At 49.2% G+C, this 25,132-nt stretch overlaps 1 protein-coding gene across 2 annotated transcripts in view; it reads left to right on the top strand.

Moving 5' to 3' along the window:
• PRDM6 (PR/SET domain 6) overlaps positions 1-25,132 on the top strand; it is a 63,016-nt gene that overhangs the window by 5,623 nt on the left and 32,261 nt on the right. For both annotated transcript variants that reach the window (XM_032953509.2, XM_076066858.1), the window contains exon 3: positions 19,678-19,997. In XM_032953509.2, the coding sequence (XP_032809400.2) occupies positions 19,678-19,997 (320 nt within the window). The remainder of the gene's footprint in view (positions 1-19,677; positions 19,998-25,132) is intronic.

Raw genomic sequence — 25,132 nt, 5'->3', positions numbered from 1 at the left:
AAGCATTCGCTGACCAAATGCTGTGCTCAAAAACAGCACAGTACAGACAATATTTACACAGGAAATAGTAATAAACTAAATTGAAAAACTGAAATTTGCTTGACACGACTCTGCTATACGCGTCGTGTTCGTTACCACCAGACACGATCGTTTCTGTAAATTGGAAAATGGCATTAAAAGGTTAGTCTTAAATGCGCATAATCCAATAAAATATTTCACCTCTTGTATTTATATACCGCGTTTACATCCGAGCTTAATTATAGCCGGAATTGTCCCCAACGGCTGTTGCGGGCAATTATTTCAACACTCCACACCCCTGCATCCCGTCTTAGTACGTCGTATAATTGATATAAATACGTTCTTAGTATTATTAAAATATATGGTGCGATAATAGAGAATTGTCACGGATATGCGTACCTTGTAGTTGTAGTGGTCGTGCCTTACGTCGATAATATTTTATTTCAAGCGCAGCCTAAGCAGCGTTCCGGAAAATATCGAGTGAAATAAATGTTAAGCCCCCGGTTGGCACGAATCCTGTGCCTAGAAACAGAACCGTCACTCGACTGGCATCGTTTTAAATTGACGTAAATATCGCGCATCAGCCCAATTCTCAATTGAACTCTCACGGTAACTGGGGGTGGTACACGGGAACCATAGCTTAGGCGTATGTAGTCTGGCCCCCAAAAATAAATCTACATACACATATATTTCCATATTTGTCCGTCATAAAGGAATTAAAAATAATGTGAGGAATTGTGATTGACAGATGATACATTTTATTTATTTCAGCAGGAAGGGCCCAATGAGCTACCAGGCTCCATTTCATGGGTATCCGGTGGCGGTACAGATGTTGTACAGTACAGGTCTTAATCAACAATGAATACGTAAATTTCCACACATCCCGGGATGATTGTCTTTAAAGTATTTTGTCGGAATTTTGCGCATGTGTATAAAAGCGTTACAACTCGTTTCTAATTTTGTTCAAATTTAAGTATATATTTATTTTTTATTCCGTAAGGAATTTCCGTAATACATAGGTTACATTTTTATTTTCGGAACAGAGAAAGACAGAGAGGGAGGGGGAAACAATCCGACACGTTTGTTTGTATACATTAAGTATTAAACAGAATGGTTTAAAAGTGAGTTTAATTCATTCGATCATGTCGTACCCTTCAACACACACACACACGCGCTGCAGTACAAAATATACATCGACAATTAATTTACCCTAATTTAATCGAACAAATTATCTGGTGATACGATGGAATTTGGTGCGCTGGCACCATTTACTAAACAGAACTCAGCAACATCGTCGACTTCCAAAGGAAAGAAAAAAATATTCGGCGACGTTTATGCGCGATGAAGAAGGGCAAAAGTGTACGAAATGTCGCTAATTTAAATGACAATAATTGCATTTTAAATATATAAACGGTTAAACTAAATGTTCTAAACAAATAGCGCATTATTAACAGTTATGAATAATTCCATATACACGGTATACATGCCTCGTACAATGCACACACACCGCACGTGTACGGTTTATGAATGAGCAAAACTTACTATCAAGAGGTTATATTGTTTACCGTCAGCCTACATATATGTGTGTTCTCCAAATGAGTCTGTTGTTGTGTCTAATTACATTTATGGGCTGTGTTGTGTAAGCTGCAAACTCTTTACCGCTATAAATTCCCATTGTTGGCGTCATCTTACGGCAGTCAAAGCTCAGGATATTCACCTGATGATTTTTTTTGTAATATGCAGGGAATCAAATTACAACGCAAACTTATTATTTTTGTGCGGCGATGAGGGTTGACTTTCCAAGATTATAATAGCTTCCCGCGGACATTAATCATCTTCTAATGAGGCCGGTCTGCAAGACTAACGGCTCTGTCGTGCAAGAGACAAGTTAAGTGTAGTTTCTTTTTTACAATTATAATTAGCGGAAAAGTGGGGCGAGGAGGGGGGGGGCGAGCGAAAGATCTTAGCTGCTGCGTAAAGTACGAACAACCGATTATGACAGCGGCAAGTCAAGCATGGGCCCATAGCGATTCAATCTGCAGCAGAGCACGGAGCCTTGAACCTAATACGAGTGGCGCGCATGCCAATTCTTAACGTCTGGTTATCGAACGTTGCTTTTTGTTACGCCAATGCGCATATATATACACAGTATATATGTGGTGAAGCGGTAAGGTTAAAAGTAAGCGCGCTGCGCCACGAACCTGGCGACCCGAGTGCCATTCTCGCTCACGGACAACACCGGTGACGATTATCTTAACCGGTCATGGGCATCCCCTAGGTCGACTTCGCCTCAAATGAGTACCTGGTGCGGTGTGTAAAATCATCGCCACTGGGGAGACAAAGGCGGTCGGACGTGGTGTTGGCCACCCACCCCCTCGTGTGCCGTTCCGGCCTTCATAGGTGCTCGCTAACAGCACTTGCCCCAACAGTCTGTTAAGGCTACACGGGGGATCTTTGTCAAACAATATGCACGCTTTCTCCAAAGATCCCACGTATAGCCTTTAACAGAATGTTGAGACAATCGCTGTTAGCGAGCACCTATGCAGGCCGGCACGGCACACGAGGGGGTGGGTGGCCAGCACCACGCCCGACCGCCTTTGTCTCCCCAGTGGTGATGTCTTACGCATTGCACCAAGTATCCACTTAAGGATGAGTAGACCTAGGGGAGGTTCACGACGAGGTCAAATATTCGTCGCTGATGTTGGACGTGAGCGGGATTCGAACTCGCGTAGCCCGGTTCGTAGGCCAGTGCAGCGCTAACCACTGCGCCACCGCTCCCCCACATATCCTCCCCCACCGTTTTCAACTTTACGCGCTCCCTGCCACAGGCACACTGTTCTTGAGTGATCATGGAGTTTATTTAAAACATTCCTTTTATACAACATATATCTGTGCAATGCCTACACTGATACGTACAGCATAAACCTCTGTACTGCATACATCATACAACCATATTATACAGTATAGAGCTATATACAGTAATATATACAACATAAACAAATTTTAAACTATACATCATAGGCACGCATCATCTCATATAGACCCATACACATTAGACCCGTACACGAATAGAGTGGTACAGGTCAATGCTGTACATTGTAACAGGATAACGCGTATTCATTACGCGTGTCTCTCTTAGGCCACGTGGCACGGAGACCAATCCCATCACTTACGCTCCAATCATTCTGGATGCTCCCCTATATTTTTGTCGTATTTTGTAAGCGGCCGTTGACATCTATTAGCAAATTCTTACGCACAAATAACGTCACAAATCCTCCCCTGACCCCCGCCCCCCTCCTGCACTCGGCTAAGAGTCTCGTTCGGCCGCTCACTGCACGCCGTCACGGCGTCGCGGAGGCTGAATGTTTATTTAAAGTGATAAAATGGTCTATCAGCACTAATCTCCATCGATAGCTGCCAGCCGAAATGATCGATGAAGGGAACACGGCTCAATTAATTGCGGGCAGTTTTCTGAGCGCGCTCGCCGCTTCGACTGCGCCAGGGGTCGGATCGATGCGTCGAGAGCGGCGATCCATCAAGGGGGGGGGGGGGGGGGGGGTGGGTAGCAGCGTTGTCTCGCCGTTCGGCTCCGCAAATCCCGCGTCCCGCCAGCAGTTTTCCTGGGGAAAACGCAAGCTGTCTTGCCTTAACTCGATCCTGCCCCGGGTAACAAAATCGATCGTTTTCACCATTAAAGAGGGAGAGAAAAAAACATACGCAACAAGTATAAATGTATGAGCGTCTTCCAAAAAAAAATAATAGTAAGCCGCTGCTAAGGCCACGGAGCGCACGCCGCTACGAGCGTCGTGCTCACACGTGTACCTCATCTGCCAAGCGCGTTCGCGTGTGTCAGTACACATCCCAGCCATTCTCAATGCCACAGTGGATCAGTAGATAACGCACTCCTCCTCCCCCTAATCCCCCGCAGGTTATGCCGGTCAAGGGGGAGCTGTTGACCATACTTCACCACGCTGGTCAGTGGGGGGGGGGTTGATGGAGGCGGAGGCACAGTAACAGTTCTGATGATATCACTCGCCGCTGATTATTATTATTGTAGACGTGGCTGGACATCGAACTCTGGTGGTCGAGCTCATAGCAACAGTCCGCTCTTCCCGCCGCGTGTGTATGGCGTATTATGTCTGTGTGTATATATACACCCAGTGTATATACTGAGTGTATATATACACACACATCTGTATGTGTGTCTATATCTTTGGGGAGCGGTAGCGTAGCGGCTCGCGCGCTGCGCTACGAACCCGGCGAACCCGAGTTCAATTCCCGCTCACGGCCAACACCAGTGACGATCATCTGAATCGGTCATGGGGCTCCCGTACGTCGACTCGGCCTCAAAAACGTACCCGGTGTGGTGTGTAGACATCGCCACTCGAGAGACAAAGGCGGCCGGGCGTGGTTTGTTGGCCACCCACCGCCTCGTGTGCCGTGCCGTCGTTCATAGGTGCTCGCTACGAGCACGTGCCCCAACAGTCTGTTGTTAAGGCCAAAACGCGAGGTGGTCTTTGTTGTGTGCATGATGACTGGACGGACGCGCGTGGCTGTCGATTTGCTTGAATTGAATGAGATCCTTCGCGGAGACACGAATGCCGCATTATTTGCAATTAATTAAAACTAAAACAATCGGGGGTGGACTGCGTTGGCAGTGACGCACACGACCATCGTACACTACGCGTGCCAACATCCGCTGCCAAAATAGGTCTTCATAGCATACAATAAAATGTACAGGTTGACGTCTCGAGCAATTACCTTTCTTTGAATGAGAATGATTAACTGACGGTTGAACCTTATGGGGGGTACCCCGGGGTTCCATAGTACCCCGGCTCTCGCATAATGTCCGTGATGCAGTCATTTTAAGTCTGTTGATGGTCGGCGATGCGGCAATCGACTCATCTCGACGAGCTGTACTCACGATGCACCACCGCTACGGTGCGAACGAGCGTCCAGGGTTTGAGTGCAATGGTCCTCGCTGCGTTTCGACATCGCGGAGTATGGCACCGATTTCGCATTGTTACACCGGTCGCGGAGTTAAGTAACACCCCTGGAAAAAAATAGTGTCCCAGAAATACAATATCTAATTGCCTCGGCCACTTTTTATTATTTGGTATCCCGGGGTACGGCATGAGGATCAGTTTGAGGATTGTGCGTTACACCTTCACGCAGCCCAATAGCTGTTATTGTTGTTGTTAACTTTCAAGAACATATTACCAATTGCAATACAGTATGTTTATGTTACACCTCGTATAAGACACGATTCGTTCAGTTTTAATAACAGGATATCAAAAGTACCGATGCACTCTCGCGCATATGAACACTCGTTTTAAGTCTAATATTCGTCGGTAAATGTAACGTTATTTAATTAGGACAACGTATTCTAAATAAGTAAAGAAAAATATCGGTACAACACAATTTAGTCGGACATATACAAGGTGGCCGAAAACTCCGGACACATAGGGTCTAAATATTCATTATTATTTATTTTAACAAGTAACATATGGTTATTTAATTTATTTTAACAAATGTTCAAACTAACTATGCATGCATTAATTATCCAAATTTATATAGGACTTTTTTTTACGATCACAGCTGCCTTCTTTAGCATGTGTAAATACTAATTGAACTCGTTCGCCTTGAATCAATTTTCTTTCCATTTGTAAATGTCATCTGAAAAAGAAGAAACATAATAATGAAAATAGATGAAATATTAACTTAAAGAATAAAAATGCCAGTGTTAAAAAAAACGAAATAACCACATCTGCCCTCAATTATGGGCCACTATCACCAAAATCCAGGTGACATGTATGTGCACATGTATGTACACATGTATGTACACATGTATGTACACATGTACCGATGTGTAAACGTGATATGAAGCTGCTTTTGAGGAAGTCAATTGCGCAATGCTACCGCATTGGGTCAATAACAATGCGTGGCCTCAAAAGGTACAAGGGGAATAGTTGGCGACGTTTCGGGCAACAGTCCTTCATAGAACATACCCTTTGTCATCGCGCGCTGCGCTACGATTGCAGGGTGGGTACCCGAAACGTTGCATATTGTACATGCATGCATGCGTGCACGTGTGCACCACTGCAAACGCAGCATCACCACCACCACCACCACCACACTATTTACTTCCGCAAGATGTTCGGTATAAGCCGAAGATGTTCCTAGCACAGGACCCGTTTATCGTCAAAGTCATCTGAGCGCGACTTCGGTGCACAATGAGCTAAACGACGCGCTAAGACCATCATTTTTGTGTCTGAATAGGCAAACACGATGAAGAATAAAATAAACATCGGGTTGCACCCAGGAAATATATCGTACGCTACTCCTAGATGGGGGTTTTTTTCTGCTTTTATGCACCGTGTGTTCTTCGGCACGATGCCCGCTCGCTGCACGCGGCTTGGGGCGCGCATTTGACAAAGCGGAATTTCCGCAGAAGTGCTCAGCACGTCAGAGCGAAGCGTCGGACAACATGCCGAAGACCACGCGGTTAATGAAAAAAACGAACACGAAACCACATTCGGATAGCCATACAGCAACACCCGCGAACACCTACACGCAGAGCCGTCTATAGGGGGTGCGGGACCCGGGACCAACCCAACCGCATGGGCCCCCCCGACACCTTCAAACTAAACGGGAGGTATTGCATTTGACACCGTGACGTCGAAGCGCGCCCCCCCCCTCCAAAAAAACGCGGGGCTCGGGGCAGTCGCCCCGATTCGCCGTACCCTAGGGACGGCTCTGCCTACACAGAAGTGCTTTAGTACTTTACTGAATGTGTACAATTACTGAATGTGTACAATTACTGCACGTGTACAATTACCGAATGTGTACAATTACCGAATGTGTACAATTACTGAATGTGTACAATTACCAGCAGTGCCGTACCGGAGCAGTGATATTTTTTCAAACGTTAAACTGAAAACGTTGCGTAACGCACGCACGCGGTTACACACGTGCCCTATCTCAAGTCTTCATCACATATCTTCGCTCATTAATCGCCGGATGGATGTACCCCAAATAAGAATAGGCAGTTACACGGGTGCAACCCTTGAAATAATTCAAACACGCACGCTGCGTGAGTAAGTTGTGTTTAGCGTGGCCGCTGAGCGGCGAGCGCATTGCGCTATCCATGAATGAACCTTTCCATCTGAGTTAGATTTCAGGCCACGACTAAGATGAGTGGGCGAGTGATTTCGGAATCGGAACCGGACCCAGGAGAAACCACCCCGTCCTCTCCGCCGTGTCAGCAACCCCATACTTACCAGAGTGGGGAAGTATGGTCAAACTCGCATGCCCGACATGACGTACGGAGTCGTTGATAGACGAGACGCTGTATTTTCATTATGATGTAATGTATGTTGAACGTCTTTCGCACCGTACGTAGCCAACCGCATTAATCAAAAGTGCGGGGGGGGGGGGGGTGGCAGGACAACGAACTGAACACAAAAAGTAGTTCTAAATAAATGAGTTTTCAATCATAGATTTGAAAGTGCATAGCTCCAGTGGCTTCCAAATATCGGAAGGAAGAGCGTTCCAGACGGCCGCAGAGAAGCGCATTCTGAAAGCGCCGCGCGATGATGCGCTGACCGCCGCCTTTGATGGCCAACCGAAAGCTGCCGCTTGTGAGAATGACCGGTTCGTGCATCCCCGACGAGATCGGCAAAGGGGCACAGTGGTTCAGTTGTGGCGTGCGCTTTGTGTGCGTGACGTGCAAGGGTTTGCGGTCGCATTTCACGGCCGCCGATACAATTCGTTCAAACACGACACGCGCGTCTGCGGGCGGTGTGTTTTTTTTGTTTTTTTGTTTTAAATCGAGGCGTAACAATTCTCTCCTGCAAATATTCGACACGTCGCGGAGTTTCGGTGTTTGCCAGGTTTTGTTTGTTGCAAAAGCGATTGATGTATTTTTTTATTGATTAACTTTAGATTGTGATGAATGTAGCGAGCGGCCCTCTCTCTCTCTCTCTCGAGCCTGGCCGGAATCGCTTGCATCCATTCGGCACAGGACACGCGCATCGACAGCGATCTATTCATGGGCTCGCGAATCTAAGAAGAACGCATCGTGAGCACACAGTCAGTCGATTTGAATCGGTTCATCGGGAGATGGTTTCTTCCCCCCCCCCCTTTCTGCGATAAATGCTTCGCAACAACAAATAAAAGAGAATTATATGAGGCGACGTTTCGGGCAATGGTCCTTCTCCATAGCAGAGAAACGTACAACTTTTCACCCAATGCCCCGATCGTGTTTTCAATTTACGCGCACTCGTGCGTGAACGAGGCACGGCGGGGGGGGGGGGGGGTAGGCGGTATTGATGCAATCATTCCTCTTATTAAACAACATAATAGCGGCACGCGCCGGATGAACCGAGACATTGATTAGAAACAGCCGTCTTGATGACTAAATTAAGATATCGGCCAACGTATGCGCGTGGAGAAACGCACAACAATCACAACAACCGTATCAACAACAGGGGGAGTAAGGTGGGGGGAGTAAGGTGGGGGGATGCACTTAAAGTTTAATTGGGGAAATAGTGGAGGCACCGGCGCGCCTACGATGCGTAATATCGCGCGTTTCCCGTGCGCGTAGCCGGGCACAATTTAGCCCGGAGCTTGCGGCCGCTCCAAGAGCAATAATCGCTTCCACGTGACTCCCGAGACGCGACGAGGGAAGGCATCGGCGTGGCCCCGGGGTGAACGTGGCGTGAAGTTCCACAGCGGAGGAGGAGGAGGGAAGGGTTCCCATTGTCCAATACACCGCGCAAAACTTGCGCTACATTATTGGAGGTGTTGCGTTAATGTTTTGTTTGCTTACGCCGCACTGCATTGGCTATATGTCGCCCGAATTGGTTGTGCAGTAATTGCTTAGGTTTGTTTTTAAAAGTTAATTGCAAAATGCAAATTGTTCTCACAATGGATTCTCAACTGTTTTTTTTGTGGTGATAGCCAACTTTGTAGACCCCGAGTAATGTTCACAGAGCAATACAAATTTACAGCGCTTTGTCATTCCACTGCTTGATGAATGCCTCCCCAACCCGCTTCGTTCAAAAGGGGTTGTTTATCCATACTTCACTAGGCTCAGCACTCGCGAAATCCACTGCGTTACCGCTCGATCCGATAATAACAATGATGAAATATAATGGCGTCTTCCCTGCCAGGAAAGCTTCGCTGAGTCACAAGACTTATTTTCAAGAAGGTCGTGCATTGGGGTGTTTGGCCAATTCCATGAATGAGTGTTTAGCATCCTGCGAGGTGGAGTAAATCTCAATAAACGGAGATATCAAAACCAAACCCTACCACGCACACAAGAGGTTAACATCAAAACTCCACACAGATGGATTCTAGAATCTTCTTGATGTACCGCAATTTCCTGGCCAGCCCGCAGCCCATGCAAAATATTGCTTGCGACGTTAACACAAATCATGAGTTTGACAAATCTGCGTAGTCCGCGCCAAAGTTCTGCTTCGACCACAGGTGGCGTGAAGGCCACGGTGCGTCGCCCGTGCTGTGAGAGTCACGGGGAATGGACGAGTCACGGGCAAGCGAACGCAACACAGCGCAATACCGCATTTTTCGAACCACGCTACACTTCAAAGCGCTCTGCCTTGAGTTGGATGTCAAACTTGCTCCATGCCTAGCGCTCTGTTTTTAATAACTCGACTAACTCAGGCCATCAATCTTTCACCTCCTCCCCCCCGCGCCCTATTCCTTCTCACCACCACCACCACCACCACCCCCTCTACTCCAAAAAGTTGTATTTTCTTTTGACCTCGAGGCTTTTAGCATCTATAGGCAATCATTGAATTTGCGAGGAGGCGTAAAAAGGCGCGTGTGTGTATTACGGGCGTGGTGGTCATCCAACGCAAAGCTAGAAAACAGCACGCATAAGCACGAATCTTCCATCCATCCAAGTTTTGGCTCTGACGTACTCGGGTTGAACCGCGTATTATTCGTTTCGCTGTCCACATTCTGGGAGCTTCCTCGCATTCGTCCAAGTTATTGTTTAAATTTGTTTCGTCTGTGTCTCTACGCACATACTATGTTTCATTCTATACCCAAGCGCTTAATCATTCCAACCGGAACACCGCGGAAATACTGTTCTTGGAATCATTACACCACATCCCATCTCGTATTGATATTGATACATAAATATAGGGTAACAATTACACATAGGCGTACTGTATTATTACAGATTTCACTTTGTATTTTTTTTATTTTACTCGGTAAGGCTCACCGAGCTATATAGCTCTTTTTCAGAAGCGACCTGGCCACAAATGATAGCTCAACGAAGTGGCTTATCACGTGAACATTTATAGCAACCAAATATTGTTAAGTAATTTGTTCTAAATGTGGAAGGAAAACCCGGAGGACCCGGAGAAGAATCCACGCGACCACGTGGAGAACACGCAAGCTCTAAATATACAGGCGTCAGGGACGGGTTCCAACCCACGACCTCCCGTATACCAGGCGAGGTAGGTAACATATCGTCACCGTAGTACGTGGTGCCCGTGGTGCTGTAGTAGTCGCAGTAGTTAAGTATCTTACGCCGATGACCTCCTTCTCATAAGCGGCGTTCCGGAAACCACCGAGTGAGAAATGAAGCCCCTGATTCTTCTCGCTACTCTTTCAACGGCGACATTAGGGATGAAAAAAAAATCACTTTAATAGGATGGAGGCGGTCGCGTCTTTATTAGCCTCCCCCGACGTTTCCTGTACACGATGTAAAACCCTCTTTAAATCCACTGTAATCTACACCCCCCCCCCCGCTCCACCACCCGTTTACGTGCTTGAACCGCGCCCTCGGTACGGGATCGTGTTACGCGCTTGGGCTGCGGTTGAGATAATTTCCTCGTCCATTATTCTCCAGGCGTAAAGGATGACGACGCGAGTTGCCTGCGCCTGTTTGTTTGTTTGGGGAGCGTTGGGGTGAGTGGAGTGAGCGCTGTGCACGATGAACTTTCGGCTGCGATCTGACTTCGATCGTCGCTCACGGCCGCAAGTCGCCGACGAATTTCACAGAAATGGTCCTGGGCCTCCCCTGCCTGCCACTCGGTCGACTCAGCGTTACGACGAGCAAGCTCGGCGCCGCGTGTAATAATCGGCACCGGGGAGACAAAGGCGGCCGGGCGTGGTTCGAGCAAGCAAGTGCAGGATCTATACACGCGACGTTTGTCTTTTATCTGCGAGTGTTTTTCTTTCTTTCTTTCTGCATTTGTTTGAAGGTCTGTTGTTGTTGTTGTTGTTGGGAGGGTCGGGGTAGAGTAGTGACGGAGTGGTTAGCGCACCAAATAAACCCTGCCACTTGAGTCGACTTCCCGGCCCCGTGTCGAACGAGCATTAGTCGTCGCCGTTCGGTAACCGAGCGTGACGCGAAACCGGCAGTCGATCTCCCAACTCCCTTAGCCGATCAGGGCGCTGAACCAGCGTGGCGAAGCGGGGTCAAAAACACAACGCCCGTGACCGACACCGAGTTCGGAAGCCTTCGTCCAGCAGTGGTTTTCTGAGCATTGATTGCGAATACATTCAGCTCGGTGACTTCAGTGTGCGTTGAGCGCGAGGCGGCGCATGTTTGCAGGTGAAACGAGTTTGCTGCTGAATAGCAGTGCAGCGGTATTGTGATTGCACGTGGCATTGGGAGATGCGACGAAGGAGTAGGTGAGAAGGGATGCGAAGTGAACCGCGCAGCAGGTGGTGGTAGTGGTGCGCGTGTATGGCGAACTTCTATCGCACGGTACGTAGCCAACCGTGCTAATTGGAGGCGCGGGGTAGACTACTGGTGATTCGAGTTCTATTTCCGTTCAGTGACGATTATCTGAACTGGTCCTGAGCCTCCCCTAGGTCGACTCAGCGTTAAATTAGTATCTAGGGAGACAAAGGCGGCCGAGCGTGTAGTCTGGGTGGGGATGAGTGGGAGGTTGGGGTGTAGTATAGGTGGGGATGATGGGGGGTTGTGGTGTAGTATAGGTGGGGATGAGTGGGGGGTTGGTGTGTAGTCTGGGTGGGGATGAGTGGGGGTTGGGGTGTAGTATAGGTGGGGATGAGTGGGGGGTTGTGGTGTAGTCTGGGTGGGGATGAGTGGGGGGTTGGGGTGTAGTGTGGGTGGGGATGAGTGGGGGGTTGTGGTGTAGTATAGGTGGGGATGATTGGGGGGTTGTGGTGTAGTCTGGGTGGGGATGAGTGGGGGGTTGGGGTGTAGTCTGGGTGGGGATGAGTGGGGGGTTGGGGTGTAGTATGGGTGGGGATGAGTGGGGGGTTGGGGTGTAGTCTGGGTGGGGATGAGTGGGGGGTTGTGGTGTAGTATAGGTGGGGATGAGTGGGGGGTTGTGGTGTAGTCTGGGTGGGGATGAGTGGGGGGTTGGGGTGTAGTATGGGTGGGGATGAGTGGGGGGTTGAGGTGTAGTCTGGGTGGGGATGAGTGGGGGGTTGTGGTGTAGTATGGGTGGGGATGAGTGGGGGTTGTGGTGTAGTATAGGTGGGGATGAGTGGGGGGTTGTGGTGTAGTCTGGGTGAGGATGAGTGGGGGTTGTGGTGTAGTCTGGGTGGGGATGAGTGGGGGGTTGAGGTGTAGTCTGGGTGGGGATGAGTGGGGGGTTGAGGTGTAGTCTGGGTGGGGATGAGTGGGGGGTTGAGGTGTAGTCTGGGTGGGGATGAGTGGGGGGTTGTGGTGTAGTATGGGTGGGGATGAGTGGGGGGGTTGGTGTGTAGTCTGGGTGGGGATGAGTGGGGGGTTGTGGTGTAGTCTGGGTGGGGATGAGTGGGGGGTTGTGGTGTAGTCTGGGTGGGGATGAGTGGGGGGTTGGGGTATAGTATAGGTGGGGATGAGTGGGGGGTTGTGGTGTAGTCTGGGTGGGGATGAGTAGAGGTACCATCTGAATGTGCACAGAAGGAGGCGTGAGATCTGCATGCGGGTAAAGCTCCACTGAGATTGATGCGTCCGGGCGCTCGAGTCGTGTCGCGTGGTGAGAACAACACGCGTTTCGGAGCTCGGGTGTCGCGCCGTGTTGGCCGAAGCTTGTTCTTTGTCAGTGGGCGAGGCTTAGAGGTGCGTCTAAGCCATCAATCAGCCCCGCGGGCTCAGCAAACTTCACGGAGCGCAAAGGAGAGAGGAGGAGGAGGGAATAATAAAAAAAAGCCCTGCCCTCGGTTTAACTGACTTTGATAGATTGTCCGAGGCTCGGCGTGGCACGTAACACAAACCAGCCGAGGCCGTCGTCCACCTGATGAGCTGCTTGGCGTCTCTTTGTTAGAAGGTGTGAGCACGCGCGTCCGTACGACACGTACACACGCGGCAGTTGTTTTTAGTCCGTCAGTCTATTGCGCTTTCGCAGACCAGAACAGTTACAGTGTTACCAAACAACAACAAACAAACAACAACAACAAAAGCACGTGTTTCAACAAGCACATTCTGGAGCGGATTCGACCCTCTGGGTCTCACCGGCAAAGTCAACCTTCATTATTATTATTATTATCGGAGCATGTTTGTTTGCACGTTCACCACAGGTACGTGTGGTCAATGCAGACTTGATTCCTTACAAACGCTTTCTATTTGATGCTCGAACATCTTGACACCTGTTTCATTGCCAGAAAGGGTAAAACATATTCTTATTTTTTCATATAAAGTCAACCTTGTTAGATTAACATTTGTTTCGGCAAGCCCTTGGACCAGTTTCGACCTTCTGGGTCTCATCAGCAGAGTCGGCCTTCATAAACAAATCCTGCTACATTACCAGATCTTACTTGGGGGTGGGGGGATATTTTTTAATAGGTGCTCGCTAACCACACTTGTCTATAGGGACGCGGTTGCCTGTTTGGATGGCGCTGTGGCGAAGCTTGCGGGCGTGTGTGTCCCGTCACCACACCGTCTCTCGCACCCTCTCTCTATTGGACTCGTTGGCCGCCTACTCCATTACACCCCTCCATCGTCAGCATCATCGGCGGCCATGGTTATACACGATACGACGATACCAGGAGGCATTGCCTAGGCAGTGGTGTAGACGTTTTAATTGTAACATCTGCCGCATTCGTCATAACTGTGCTGCCTTAAGACCGCAAGCAGGAGGACTTCTGCACAATTCTGGCTAATCGCCTGATGAGGCTGGGTCTAATCACCAGCGGAACGTCGTACTCGAATTGTAAATGTTGTGGGTTTACTGTCCAGCACACCGGTGTGCTGAAGTAGTAACTAATTGGCACGTTTTGTTTACGTGATAAACATTAATAATTGGCTGTGTCGGGTGGTGGCGGGTTTAACGACACATATTTAGGCGATCTAGCCCAAGAAAGAAAAAAAAGCCTTATTATGCACTTCTTTCTAGCACAAATTATTGTCGGTGATGTTTCGGGCAAGCACTCTTCTTCAGTGCATGAGGACCATTCGCCTGTCACTCAAGTAGGGTCCTTCGTCAAAAATGTCATCCTGTTTATATACGTAAGAAGCATAGTGGCAACACATCACGAATGCCTTCATCTTGAAGTGGATAGATAATGAGTGCTGATAATATTCTCGATGGCAGTATTAATAAATCAAGTGGTGAGTTTTTAATCACGGAATGTGCAGTGCTCATGGCGAGGTTTACGAAACAAGATAGATAAGTCACTTACCAAATGCGAACATGCGTCCACACGCGTATACGTGTTGGCGCTTATAACACATCGATCAGCTTCTTAACGTTATCGTAAGTGCGATAGTGTTTAGCATAATGGCACTCAGGCAACAGTTAACACACCTTGCAATGTGCTCCAGTCAATCAGCTGCGCAGTGGATTTGCGGAACGTACTACTTAAAGGTGAACGAACCATACCATGGACCTGAGTTAAATTCCCCATCCCTGCTAGCTACACATCAGTGGCGAGTGATATGTCGCTATTCGCTAACCAGCGTGGTGAAGTATGGTCAAATGCCCCCTCTTCCCACCACTTCCTCCCATGAACGACAACAGCAGTGTGGTTGACAAAGCGGGCACGCGTACGCAGCGTGATGTGTAACCCCACCGTGACTACAACCACGAGTCAAGAGACGGGGGGGGTGGGGGGTGGGGGGTAGAACCCCCCTTGCAGTGAAGATTTGACTCGGCATCTGCCACGGAGCCAGAGCCAAACAACTGACCCGGTCTGGACACGTGGAACCAGAATTGTTTTTTTTAATGACGGTCTAATTTCTGGTGGGATTTGCTCTCTTACGAGCGCGTGTTTGTTTTATAAACAACGCAGGGCCACGCTTTGGCGCTGTTGTTATTTTTTAAAGGGTTCATTGTTAAACAAACAAAAAAAGACGCACTCACGCACGCGCATCGCGGTCTGGGGATGGCGTTGATGGGGAGCGCCACGCGCGGCTCCTCATCCCGGAAGGGGGAAGACGCGATTTCGTTTTCACGTGCGGGGTGCACGTGGAAGTAGTCATTAGGGGACGTCCATTTAGTACGTACGCATGTAGGGGAGGTTAACCCAAATGCGTGCGCTTGCGTATGGGGGGGTCTACTGACAATGTACGTACGAATAGGAAACGGGAGGCTGGGGTGAAGCCTCGATAATAATTTGTCTACATTGGCCTTCAAATGAGCCACAGTTCAGTTTCTTCAGCTGTTCAGACAACAAGTTACTGCCGGGAGAAGTGGAACTGTGGGAGAGGTGTCACTCGCGTGCCACCTTGCCCGCCTTGACTGCGAGCAATCACGCATCTCAGCAAAATAAGTGGCCAGGGTACGCGACTTGATTCTTTAATGCAGTCTGTCTGCTTAAACACGTGAATATTATTAATCCTCGATCGTTTCTGCGTGGATTCAATATCGGCCGTTCTATAGGATTCGGGGTGGGGGGGGTGGGGGGGGTGCGTCAGGCGTACGTACGCAGGTGGGGGTGGGGGGAGGTGTAAAAAGTCCGCGTGCGTACAGGGAGGGGTCAAGTTTTGACAGACTTTTGCGTGCCCACTCAATGGATGGCCCCTCACCACACAGCACGCGTGTTGCAGCGGTAGTGCGGTGGTAATCGCAGTGCGCGACCAACACCGGCGACCCGAGGTCCCTCCTTAAATGAGCATCCGGGCACTCTGGGTAAAACATCAGCGCTGGGGAGACAAAGGCGGCCGGGCGTGGTTAACGCCACCGTTCTCGTGCGCAGTGCCGGCTTTCAAAGGCGATCGCTCATTCACCCGCCCCCAAGGGTCTATATGGTTTTAGGGTGTCTTTGTTTTGAATGACGTACATGTGCCAGTGTGTAGTACGTAGAGCTATGGCGCATCAGTTTGCCGCGATGTGCTATGAACCCGACATCGCAAGTTGAATTCCGGGCCGCAGTATGTATGTTGAACTTATTTCGCGCCGTACGTAGCCAACCGTGCAAAAAGCAGTTCTAAATAAATGAGTTTTCAATGTCGACGATTTCAAAGTGCATAGCTCCAGTGGTTTCCTAATATCAGAAGGAAGAGAGCATTCCAGACGGCCGCAAAAGCGCATCCGAAAGGGCGCGATGCAGTGAGCGTCTTTGTTCGATGGTTCGCCAAAAGCCGCTCGCTGTTCCTGGACGAAAAGGAGCATAAATCATCATCATCGGTTAAAATCAGTGGCGAGTGTTAAGTCGACCAGTCAAACAAGCTACACTGATGACCAGCTTGGTGAAGTATGGTCAATCAACCCCAATGACCGACGCGGATTTGGAAAGACTGTCATCGTGTTACGGCGCCTTATGTTCGCTAAGTCGTTTATAACAACCTTGGCCACTCGCAAGAGGAAGAGCGAGAGGAGTGGATGCGTTTAGTGGTCGAGGTTCCCTGGTCAGTGTCACAGGGCATATTTTTTTTTTACAATTTAAATGTACCCGGAAAGTCATAGCAAACACACACACATATATACAGTACTGTAGATCCTAAAACAAAAGTTAAATAGCTGTCCTTTTGCCTAAGCCAGAATTATTTCTCAAGTCTCACACACAAAAGAGGCAATTCGTCTCAATGGGCCGTCGTGTGGCTAAATATAGGACCGCTCGGACATAGAGATAAGCCTGCAAGTAAAATGCTCCCGCGTGCGCGTGTGTGTGTGTGCAATGCATGGCAGGGAGACAGGGAATGTCTTCGCGTTGGGGCTGGCAGGGCGAAATGTAAACACGCGGCTGTCGGGGCACAGAGGCGGACAGCTTGACCCGTGTATGGAGGCCAGAGGAGGCCCTCTCCGAATGCCCTTTTAAAGTTCACGTCGTGCGCGTTAACAAACGTTATTCATGAATGACGTTATTAACGTTATTAATGAATGACGTTATTAACGTTATTCATGAATGAGCAATGCGCAACAAGGAAACAATCTCGATCACACACTCGTCAACAACCCCCCATGGTCTTAATACGTAACTGGCGACGTTTTGGGGAACGGCCCTTCCTCATAGCACGCGGTAATACGTTACACTATGTATGAATTAAAATCCCTTACAAGTAAAAGCGATGAGCATATTAACAAAAAAAATATGTTCAAGGTAGACTTACGTTTGAGATAAAATTGAGCGGTGGCGCGGTAGTTAGCGCGCTGCGCTATGAACACGGTGACCTGAGGTCGTTTCTCATCGACGGCTAACACCGGCGGTGGCGAGTAGCATCTGACTTGGTCCCTTGGGTATACCGCGTTTCCATTGTAAACGTTGGAGCCCTTTGTCAATCCACTGCTGGATAAAGGTCTCCCCAGGCCGTGTGGGCTGGGGTATTTATTTATTCACCACAGCGAGGAGAAGGCGAGGGGGGACGCAGACGTGGAAGCATAGAAGTACAGGACAGGACAGCGTAGCCTCGCAGCGGCGAAACATTTTCCGGAGCTCAGTCCTGGACAGGTCCACTGTGAAGCAGACGGCGGATATCGTGATGGTAATTAGCACTCGCAGTTATGGCCAGGGAGGGCCTCTGGATTCGAACCACGAACCCTCTTGCAAACTCTTGCCGTGTCACCGCCCCAGGGCAGTCGGGGATGATGATGATGGTGGTGGTGGCGGCTGTGATGGTTACTGTAGAGATGGTGATGATGGTGGTGGTGGCTGTGATGGTTACTGTAGAGATGATGATGATGGTGGTGGCGGCTGTGATGGTTACTGTAGAGATGGTGATGATGATGATGGTGGTGGTGGCTGTGATGGTTACTGTAGAGATGGTGATGATGGTGGTGGTGGCTGTGATGGTTACTGTAGAGATGATGATGATGGTGGTGGCGGCTGTGATGGTTACTGTAGAGATGGTGATGATGGTGGTGGTGGCTGTGATGGTTACTGTAGAGATGATGATGATGGTGGTGGCGGCTGTGATGGTTACTGTAGAGATGGTGATGATGATGATGATGGTGGTGGTGGCTGTGATGGTTACTGTAGAGATGGTGATGATGGTGGTGGTGGCTGTGATGGTTACTGTAGAGATGATGATGATGGTGGTGGCGGCTGTGATGGTTACTGTAGAGATGGTGATGATGATGATGGTGGTGGTGGCTGTGATGGTTACTGTAGAGATGGTGATGATGGTGATGATGGTGGTGGTGGTGGCTGTGATGGTTACTGTAGAGATGGTGATGATGATGATGGTGGTGGTGGTGGCTGTGATGGTTACTGTAGAGATGGTGATGGTGGTGGTGGCGGCTGTGATGGTTACTGTAGAGATGATGATGATGATGGTGGTGGTGGCGGCTGTGATGGTTACTGTAGAGATGGTGATGATGATGATGGTGGTGGTGGCTGTGATGGTTACTGTAGAGATGGTGATGGTGGTGGTGGCGGCTGTGATGGTTACTGTAGAGATGGTGATGATGATGGTGGTGGTGGCGGCTGTGATGGTTACTGTAGAGATGGTGATGATGATGATGGTGGTGGTGGCTGTGATGGTTACTGTAGAGATGGTGATGATGATGATGGTGGTGGTGGTGGCTGTCATGGTTACTGTAGAGATGGTGATGGTGGTGGTGGCGGCTGTGATGGTTACTGTAGAGATGGTGATGATGATGGTGGTGGTGGCGGCTGTGATGGTTACTGTAGAGATGGTGATGATGATGATGGTGGTGGTGGCGGCTGTGATGGTTACTGTAGAGATGGTGATGATGGTGGTGGCGGCTGTGATGGTTACTGTAGAGATGGTGATGATGATGGTGGTGGTGGCGGCTGTGATGGTTACTGTAGAGATGGTGATGATGATGATGGTGGTGGTGGTGGCTGTGATGGTTACTGTAGAGATGGTGTTGACGGTGACGATGGCGGTACAGCAGTGGAGGTTGAGGGATGGAAATGATGGCCACTGTTCGCTCATCACTCCTCTCACCAATGGCACAGATCTCCACCCCCCCCCCACCCCGTATAGCCTCAGACAGGCTGTTGGGGGCAAGTGCTGTTAGCGAGTCGCACCTTTGAAGGCCGGCACGGCACAGGAGGGGCTGGGCCGGCAATCACCACGCCCGGCCGCCTTTGTCTTCCTAAGTGACGATGTTTCCCTCACACACCACGCCAGGTACTCACTCGAGGCAGAGTCGACCGAGGGGGAAGGAGGCCCAGGGACCAGCTCAGAATAACAGCCACTGGTGCTGTTGTCCTCCGTGAGCGGGAATCGAACTCGAGATTTGTCGTGCAGCGCGCTAACCACTACACTACCGCTCCCCTACACCCCCCCCCCCCCGCCACTCCTCTTACCACATACAGGTTGCGACATGTGTGCCGACAATCGCAGTGGCGAGTGCCCCATGCACGGCCCCCTGCACTCGCTCCGTCGCTTGGTCGGCACCAGCGCCCCGCCGGCATCGGCCTCATCCTCCCTGCGCCCCGAGCCGCCGGCGTCCGTGCGCGCCTCGCTGCCCCGCGAGCTCTGCCTGTCCGGCAGCGGGCTGCCCGGCGCCGGGCTCGGCCTCTGCGCTGCCCAGCGGCTGCCCGCGGGCACCTGGCTGGGCCCCTACGACGGAGCGCGGGTGCCCGTGGAGAGGCTGCGGGCGGGAGCGGTGCGCAACACCCGCCACCTCTGGGAGGTACGGACGGCCGAGCCCACGACGTTCCTCGCCGCGGCTGCCTGTGTCGGCGGGACTCGGGATGCGCATCAGCGGTTTGCGACACGAAGCCGGCAGTAGACCCGCGAGGTCGATTCCCGCCCACGGCCAACGGCAGCGACGATTATCTGAACCGGTCGCGGGCCTCCTCCCCCTAGGTCGACTCAGCCTCAAATGAGTACCTGGGGCGGTGTTTTAATAAATAACATCACCACTGGAGAGACAAAGGCGGCCGGGCGTGGCGTTGGTCAGCCACCCCCTCGTGTGCCGTGCCGGCCTTCATAGGTGATCGCGAACAGCGCTTGCCCCAACAGTCTGTTAAGACTCCACGTGGGATCTTTGTAGAATGACTCAACGTTAAATGTATCGGTGTATAAACATCTGAACGAGGGAGATTAAGGTGGTCGGGTGCTGGCCACCCATCCCCCCCCCCGTGGCGGCCTTCATAGCTGCTCGCTAACATCACCCGCGCCATCAGGGTCTTTGTCTTGTCTGCGTGACGATAGTGCGTCATCGATTAATCGATGGATTTCTGTTTTAAAAAATAATCATCTAAATAATCATTGAAACGTTCGTGTGATAATCGATAGTTTTTAATGAGTTTTTTCGTTGTTTGTAATGCGTTCAAGTAACAGTCCCCAGCCACTAGAGGCCGCTATATTAAACCACTACGAAGAAAATCACGTAGAGTGCTGTTATGTATTCGTCGTAATTGCTATCCTAATTTCAGACGACTCGCCGACTCCGGAGAGAGAGGTGAATCGTTGCCATCCCGGTTTCCTCCAACGCGCAGAAACACTCATTCCTTAAGTACACATTGATCATAACGTCCCAAGGCAGGACTTAAAAAAAAAAGGTCTCGTGAGACTCATTGATGCTTTCCCATGATAGATGTGACATTCATAATTCCTATATTTTTAGTTCTAATACAAGGCCAGTGCCGATGACAAGTCTCCTGGAATATGTATGGATGTGTCGTTTCGCACAGCTGCCAATGCGGGTCCATATTTTATTTCTTTCATTAGGACCGACTACTTTCAAGCGATTTAAACTAAATTCCAAGAGTGTGATTTTCGGCAGTTGTGAGTGAAGGGTTGTGCTTATGGTGAGGCTACTTCATAATCAACGGACAGAGAGAGATAGAGAACCGTTGGAAGGTTTGGCACTAAACTTGAAATTCACAAGCGAACCTAATACTCAAAATATTTTTTTGTAAAACATTACTTTAAAACCCTTTCACTCCAAGAGTATAAAACAAAATCAATTCTCTCTGTAGGTGTATATTCATGTCTACGTGTGTATATTTATCTAATGAAATTGATACACTTTTCCAAAATGTATTTCGTACAGTGAGCACTCGTGTGTGTGTGTGTATATATAATATGTAATTTACACACCCAGACGTTTCCAACCCAAAAGATTCCTGGCGTGTTCTTTATTTTTTGCGCACCCAACATTCGACACGTGGAATATTTACGCGCAGTGCAAACCCCGCGTGTAAGTCGTGAGCAGGTGGCCTTTCTTTAACCCGGTGATTTTTACGTATTTATTTTAAAACCTCGTATTAACAAAGTAACACGGCTACAGTACATTCCCTGTGAAGCTAATTTTTTTTTTAATTTTGTTGTTTGACACATATTGGGCAGTGGTGCACGATCGCAAAAAAAAAACTCCTGACGGATTCGTCAATAACATTGCGACTCTAAAATTAAGCAGAACACCTCCCAAATATAACAACAGGCGACGCGTTTGAGCAATGGCCCTTATTTTTTGTGTCTCACCGCTAATGAAAAAAAAACCAGGTTAATTGCCTGAAACGTCGCCTATTACTTTATTTCCCTGTTCGCTAAGAGTTGTTCAGCAAGTACCCGCGGAATAACGGGCGCGGGAAGGGAGCGAAACAAAGTGAAAGGCTGGGGAACGGCAAGTTACCCCGCGTGTCATTCAGCGTGTTGGCCCGCGTCGCTGTTTTTTTGGGGGGCAAGCGGTTGTCGGTGTCCCGTTTCAGGTCGTGATTACGGCGCGGCTGCAGAGGCTTCTGCTGAAATTAAAACTCTATCAATAAATTATACATAATAGCTCACATCCTCAGGCCATCACCCACCCCCATCCACCACAGCCCTGCCATGCCTACACCCACCCCCACCCCCCCCCAAAACCTCTCTGACCACGACTGCACCATTCGGCCAGCAGAGCCGAAGAGAAAACACACACTTAAAACGTCAGTTAAAATCCATGTGATGCCGGAGACAATGATGAATGCACAGCCACAGCTGTAAATCGCCTTCCTCCTCAGTATATTTCATCGCTGCGCGGGGGCCGTGGAGCGGTTTACGATTACCCAGGATACAAAAAAGACGAAAATGCCACGGAGCTTTCTCTCTCTCTCTCTGAGATGCCGCATTGCCCCGTATGCTTAATTGCGCCGACAATAACCGCTTTATTTAATGGGAATGTATAACTGGGGTTATATTTTTATTTCAATCAAACAAACGAATTATATTCGTACGGCCCAGACGCAATGTTTACATTCTCGCAGGCAATAAAAGTGAATTCAGTCATTACTCAGATTGCTGTTTGAAAGCCACAATTAAGTCCTGTTGGGTTTTTTTCGAGACCAATTTGAACGGTAATTTTGAAATGTTTTTCGTTTCACACTGGCCTTGCATTAGAGCGAGTTAGCGTTTAGCGTTATGGATACTGTTGTGTCTCTCTCCCATCGAGAGGCAGTCGGTGACTGTGGCATCTGGTCAGACGGGATGAATAATGTACGTTTTACTAAAGCTGAGACAATTCGTCGATTGAGTTTATAATCGGATAAACAGCTATGAATAGCTTATTTTGCTGTGGTCGATTACCCTGGCCCCTTTAAAAATGGTGTGCCCCCCCCCACCAACATTCTGCCTGCTGAAAGCGGGACCCCCCCCCCACCCCCTTCCAGCAATGCCCAGTGTCACACGGCTGATGATGTCAATAACATCACCAAGCTACACGTGGGAACACGTGAGGCCGTCTTCCCCCCCCCCCCCCCAAAGTATTTTAGCATTATGCGATTAATCGAGTGACTGTACTGATAGTCGGTAGAGTAATCGATTACTTATATCATTGGAAAACCTAGCTATAAATTTTACTTTGCTGGTTACAACCACAGCAACAAGATCTCAACAACTCACGGGAGCGATTTTTTTTGGATCCTATTCATGTTCCGGAGATAGAATGGCAAAAATGTTCCAAATGTCTCCATCACTAATTTCACAATAGTTATCAGAAGTTTGTTAGTCCACTAATGGCCGAGTTTCACCCCACGCCATTGGGATTGTTTTTACCATACGTCACCACGCTGGTAAGGCGAGTTGGTGAAATGGGTGGGAGACCTCAGACCGGTTCAGATATCACTCGCCCGCCACTGATATTTAGCCATTGGCCGGGAATAAAACTCAGGGCCCCAGGCTCATGGCGCGGTGTGCTAACAACTGCGCCTCTACTTTGGACACCTTTATCATTAACAAGAGGGGCAAAATGTGTCCCCAAATACCATCTTAGCTAGCTGTGATTACATTGTAGGACACAATTGCAGTACGTTGCAATTGGGATGCATTGAGCTCCTATCCTGCAGCTGTATCTCAAACACCACTTGCCGCTGATGGATGGGAATTAAACTCGGCTCACTCAGGTTCATAGCGCAGCTCATGAACCACTGCGCCACAACTCCCCGAAATATATTGTTGCTTTAATTTGAGTAATTGAAGGGCAATTATCCTAAATTCGGTGTGGGAGTAGGAACGTTTTTTTTTAAAGGAATAACTGACGTGAAGGATGTGCTCCAGCCACCCTGACGCAGAGGTTTGGTCAACACGGCATTAGGCAGAGCTCAAAGGCTTTATCTCACTCGGCTCTTGTTTGTTTGAATAAGAGGAGTTGGGGCGATTGCAACCTCCTCCTCCCACTCTGACTCCCACGTGGTAACCCCTCACCCTACCCCCCTGGTCAGCACCACCACGACAGGGACCGCTGTGTTTCACGTTATCGAAATGCACGTTGAGTTAGACAGCCTGAGCGTTTTCTGTGTTACGAGCTGTTGGATGTAGTGGAGAGAATTGGCAAATTTATGATTTAAAAAATGTGGGTTCAGTCACATGATTAGAAAATGCTCTGGTTGCTCTTCAAGTCTTTTCCTCGTGTAAAATGATCTCAATGTAGGACCATCCTGAAAAATAGACTTTAGACTAAGTGATTCACGTTTTGTGGGGGGGGGAGGGCGGGTGGGGAGGGATATTGTTTAGCTCTCTTCGGGAATTGAAGAAGCTCCCAGCAACATGGATTTAAACGTTGGTCATCACGCCGAACAGAACACGCGGTGCAAGCCGAAAGCACACGGGAGAGCTACACGGCAGCAGAGCCACAGAGACGAGCGCCACAGTAAAGGGATTTTTAATTTCATTATGGCAGGGCAGCGCATCCATCTCTCATTGCCAAACGATGGTAATGACAGCAAATCGTGCCACGGCCCCACTGAGCAGCCAGAAGTGATCCACGATGATGTACTCTACATTTGTGCAGTAAAAATATTATTAATGGCCTACGATTTGACGGGATCGAATGAAAATACCGACGCTGTTAAAATGCGATGCCTGTTGCCAACGCGATATTTAGGCTTTTGCACGCGTGGAAACCTCTGGTGTAATCGCTCCACCCCCCGTGGCTATTCAGACCACTTGCCATGCGGAAAACTCTCCACACTTAACTCCTATAAAGACCCAACTCACATTTGGCATATATTCCACGCTTGTCTGGCACCCGCGTAAAGGTAACCAAGTTGTTGTTTTTTTTTGTGTGAATTAAAACAAAATTATGCGGGTGATCCGCTATTCAAAAGCTAAAATCAACCAACAAAGGTTTCACTTAACTGACCAATTTCCTCAGCTCGCTATGCCTGCACTATCAATCAGCCGCTTGGGGCACCCATCAATGACATTGCTCCATTTTAGCGGACCCCTAATTGAGGGGAAATTCAGTAAGTTAGCAAACGTGGGCACTTCTACCGATGTTACGTGCGGGTGGCCGAAATATGACCGCGCATTAAAACATTTGTCTGCACCTCGTATTGGGCGCAGGTC

Source organism: Petromyzon marinus, chromosome 13 (assembly GCF_048934315.1).
Source record: "Petromyzon marinus isolate PM22_M1 ecotype Great Lakes invasive population chromosome 13, UKy_Petmar_22M1.pri1.0, whole genome shotgun sequence".
Classification (NCBI taxonomy): Eukaryota; Metazoa; Chordata; class Hyperoartia; order Petromyzontiformes; family Petromyzontidae; genus Petromyzon; species Petromyzon marinus.
This window is presented reverse-complemented; position numbering and strand designations above follow the sequence as displayed.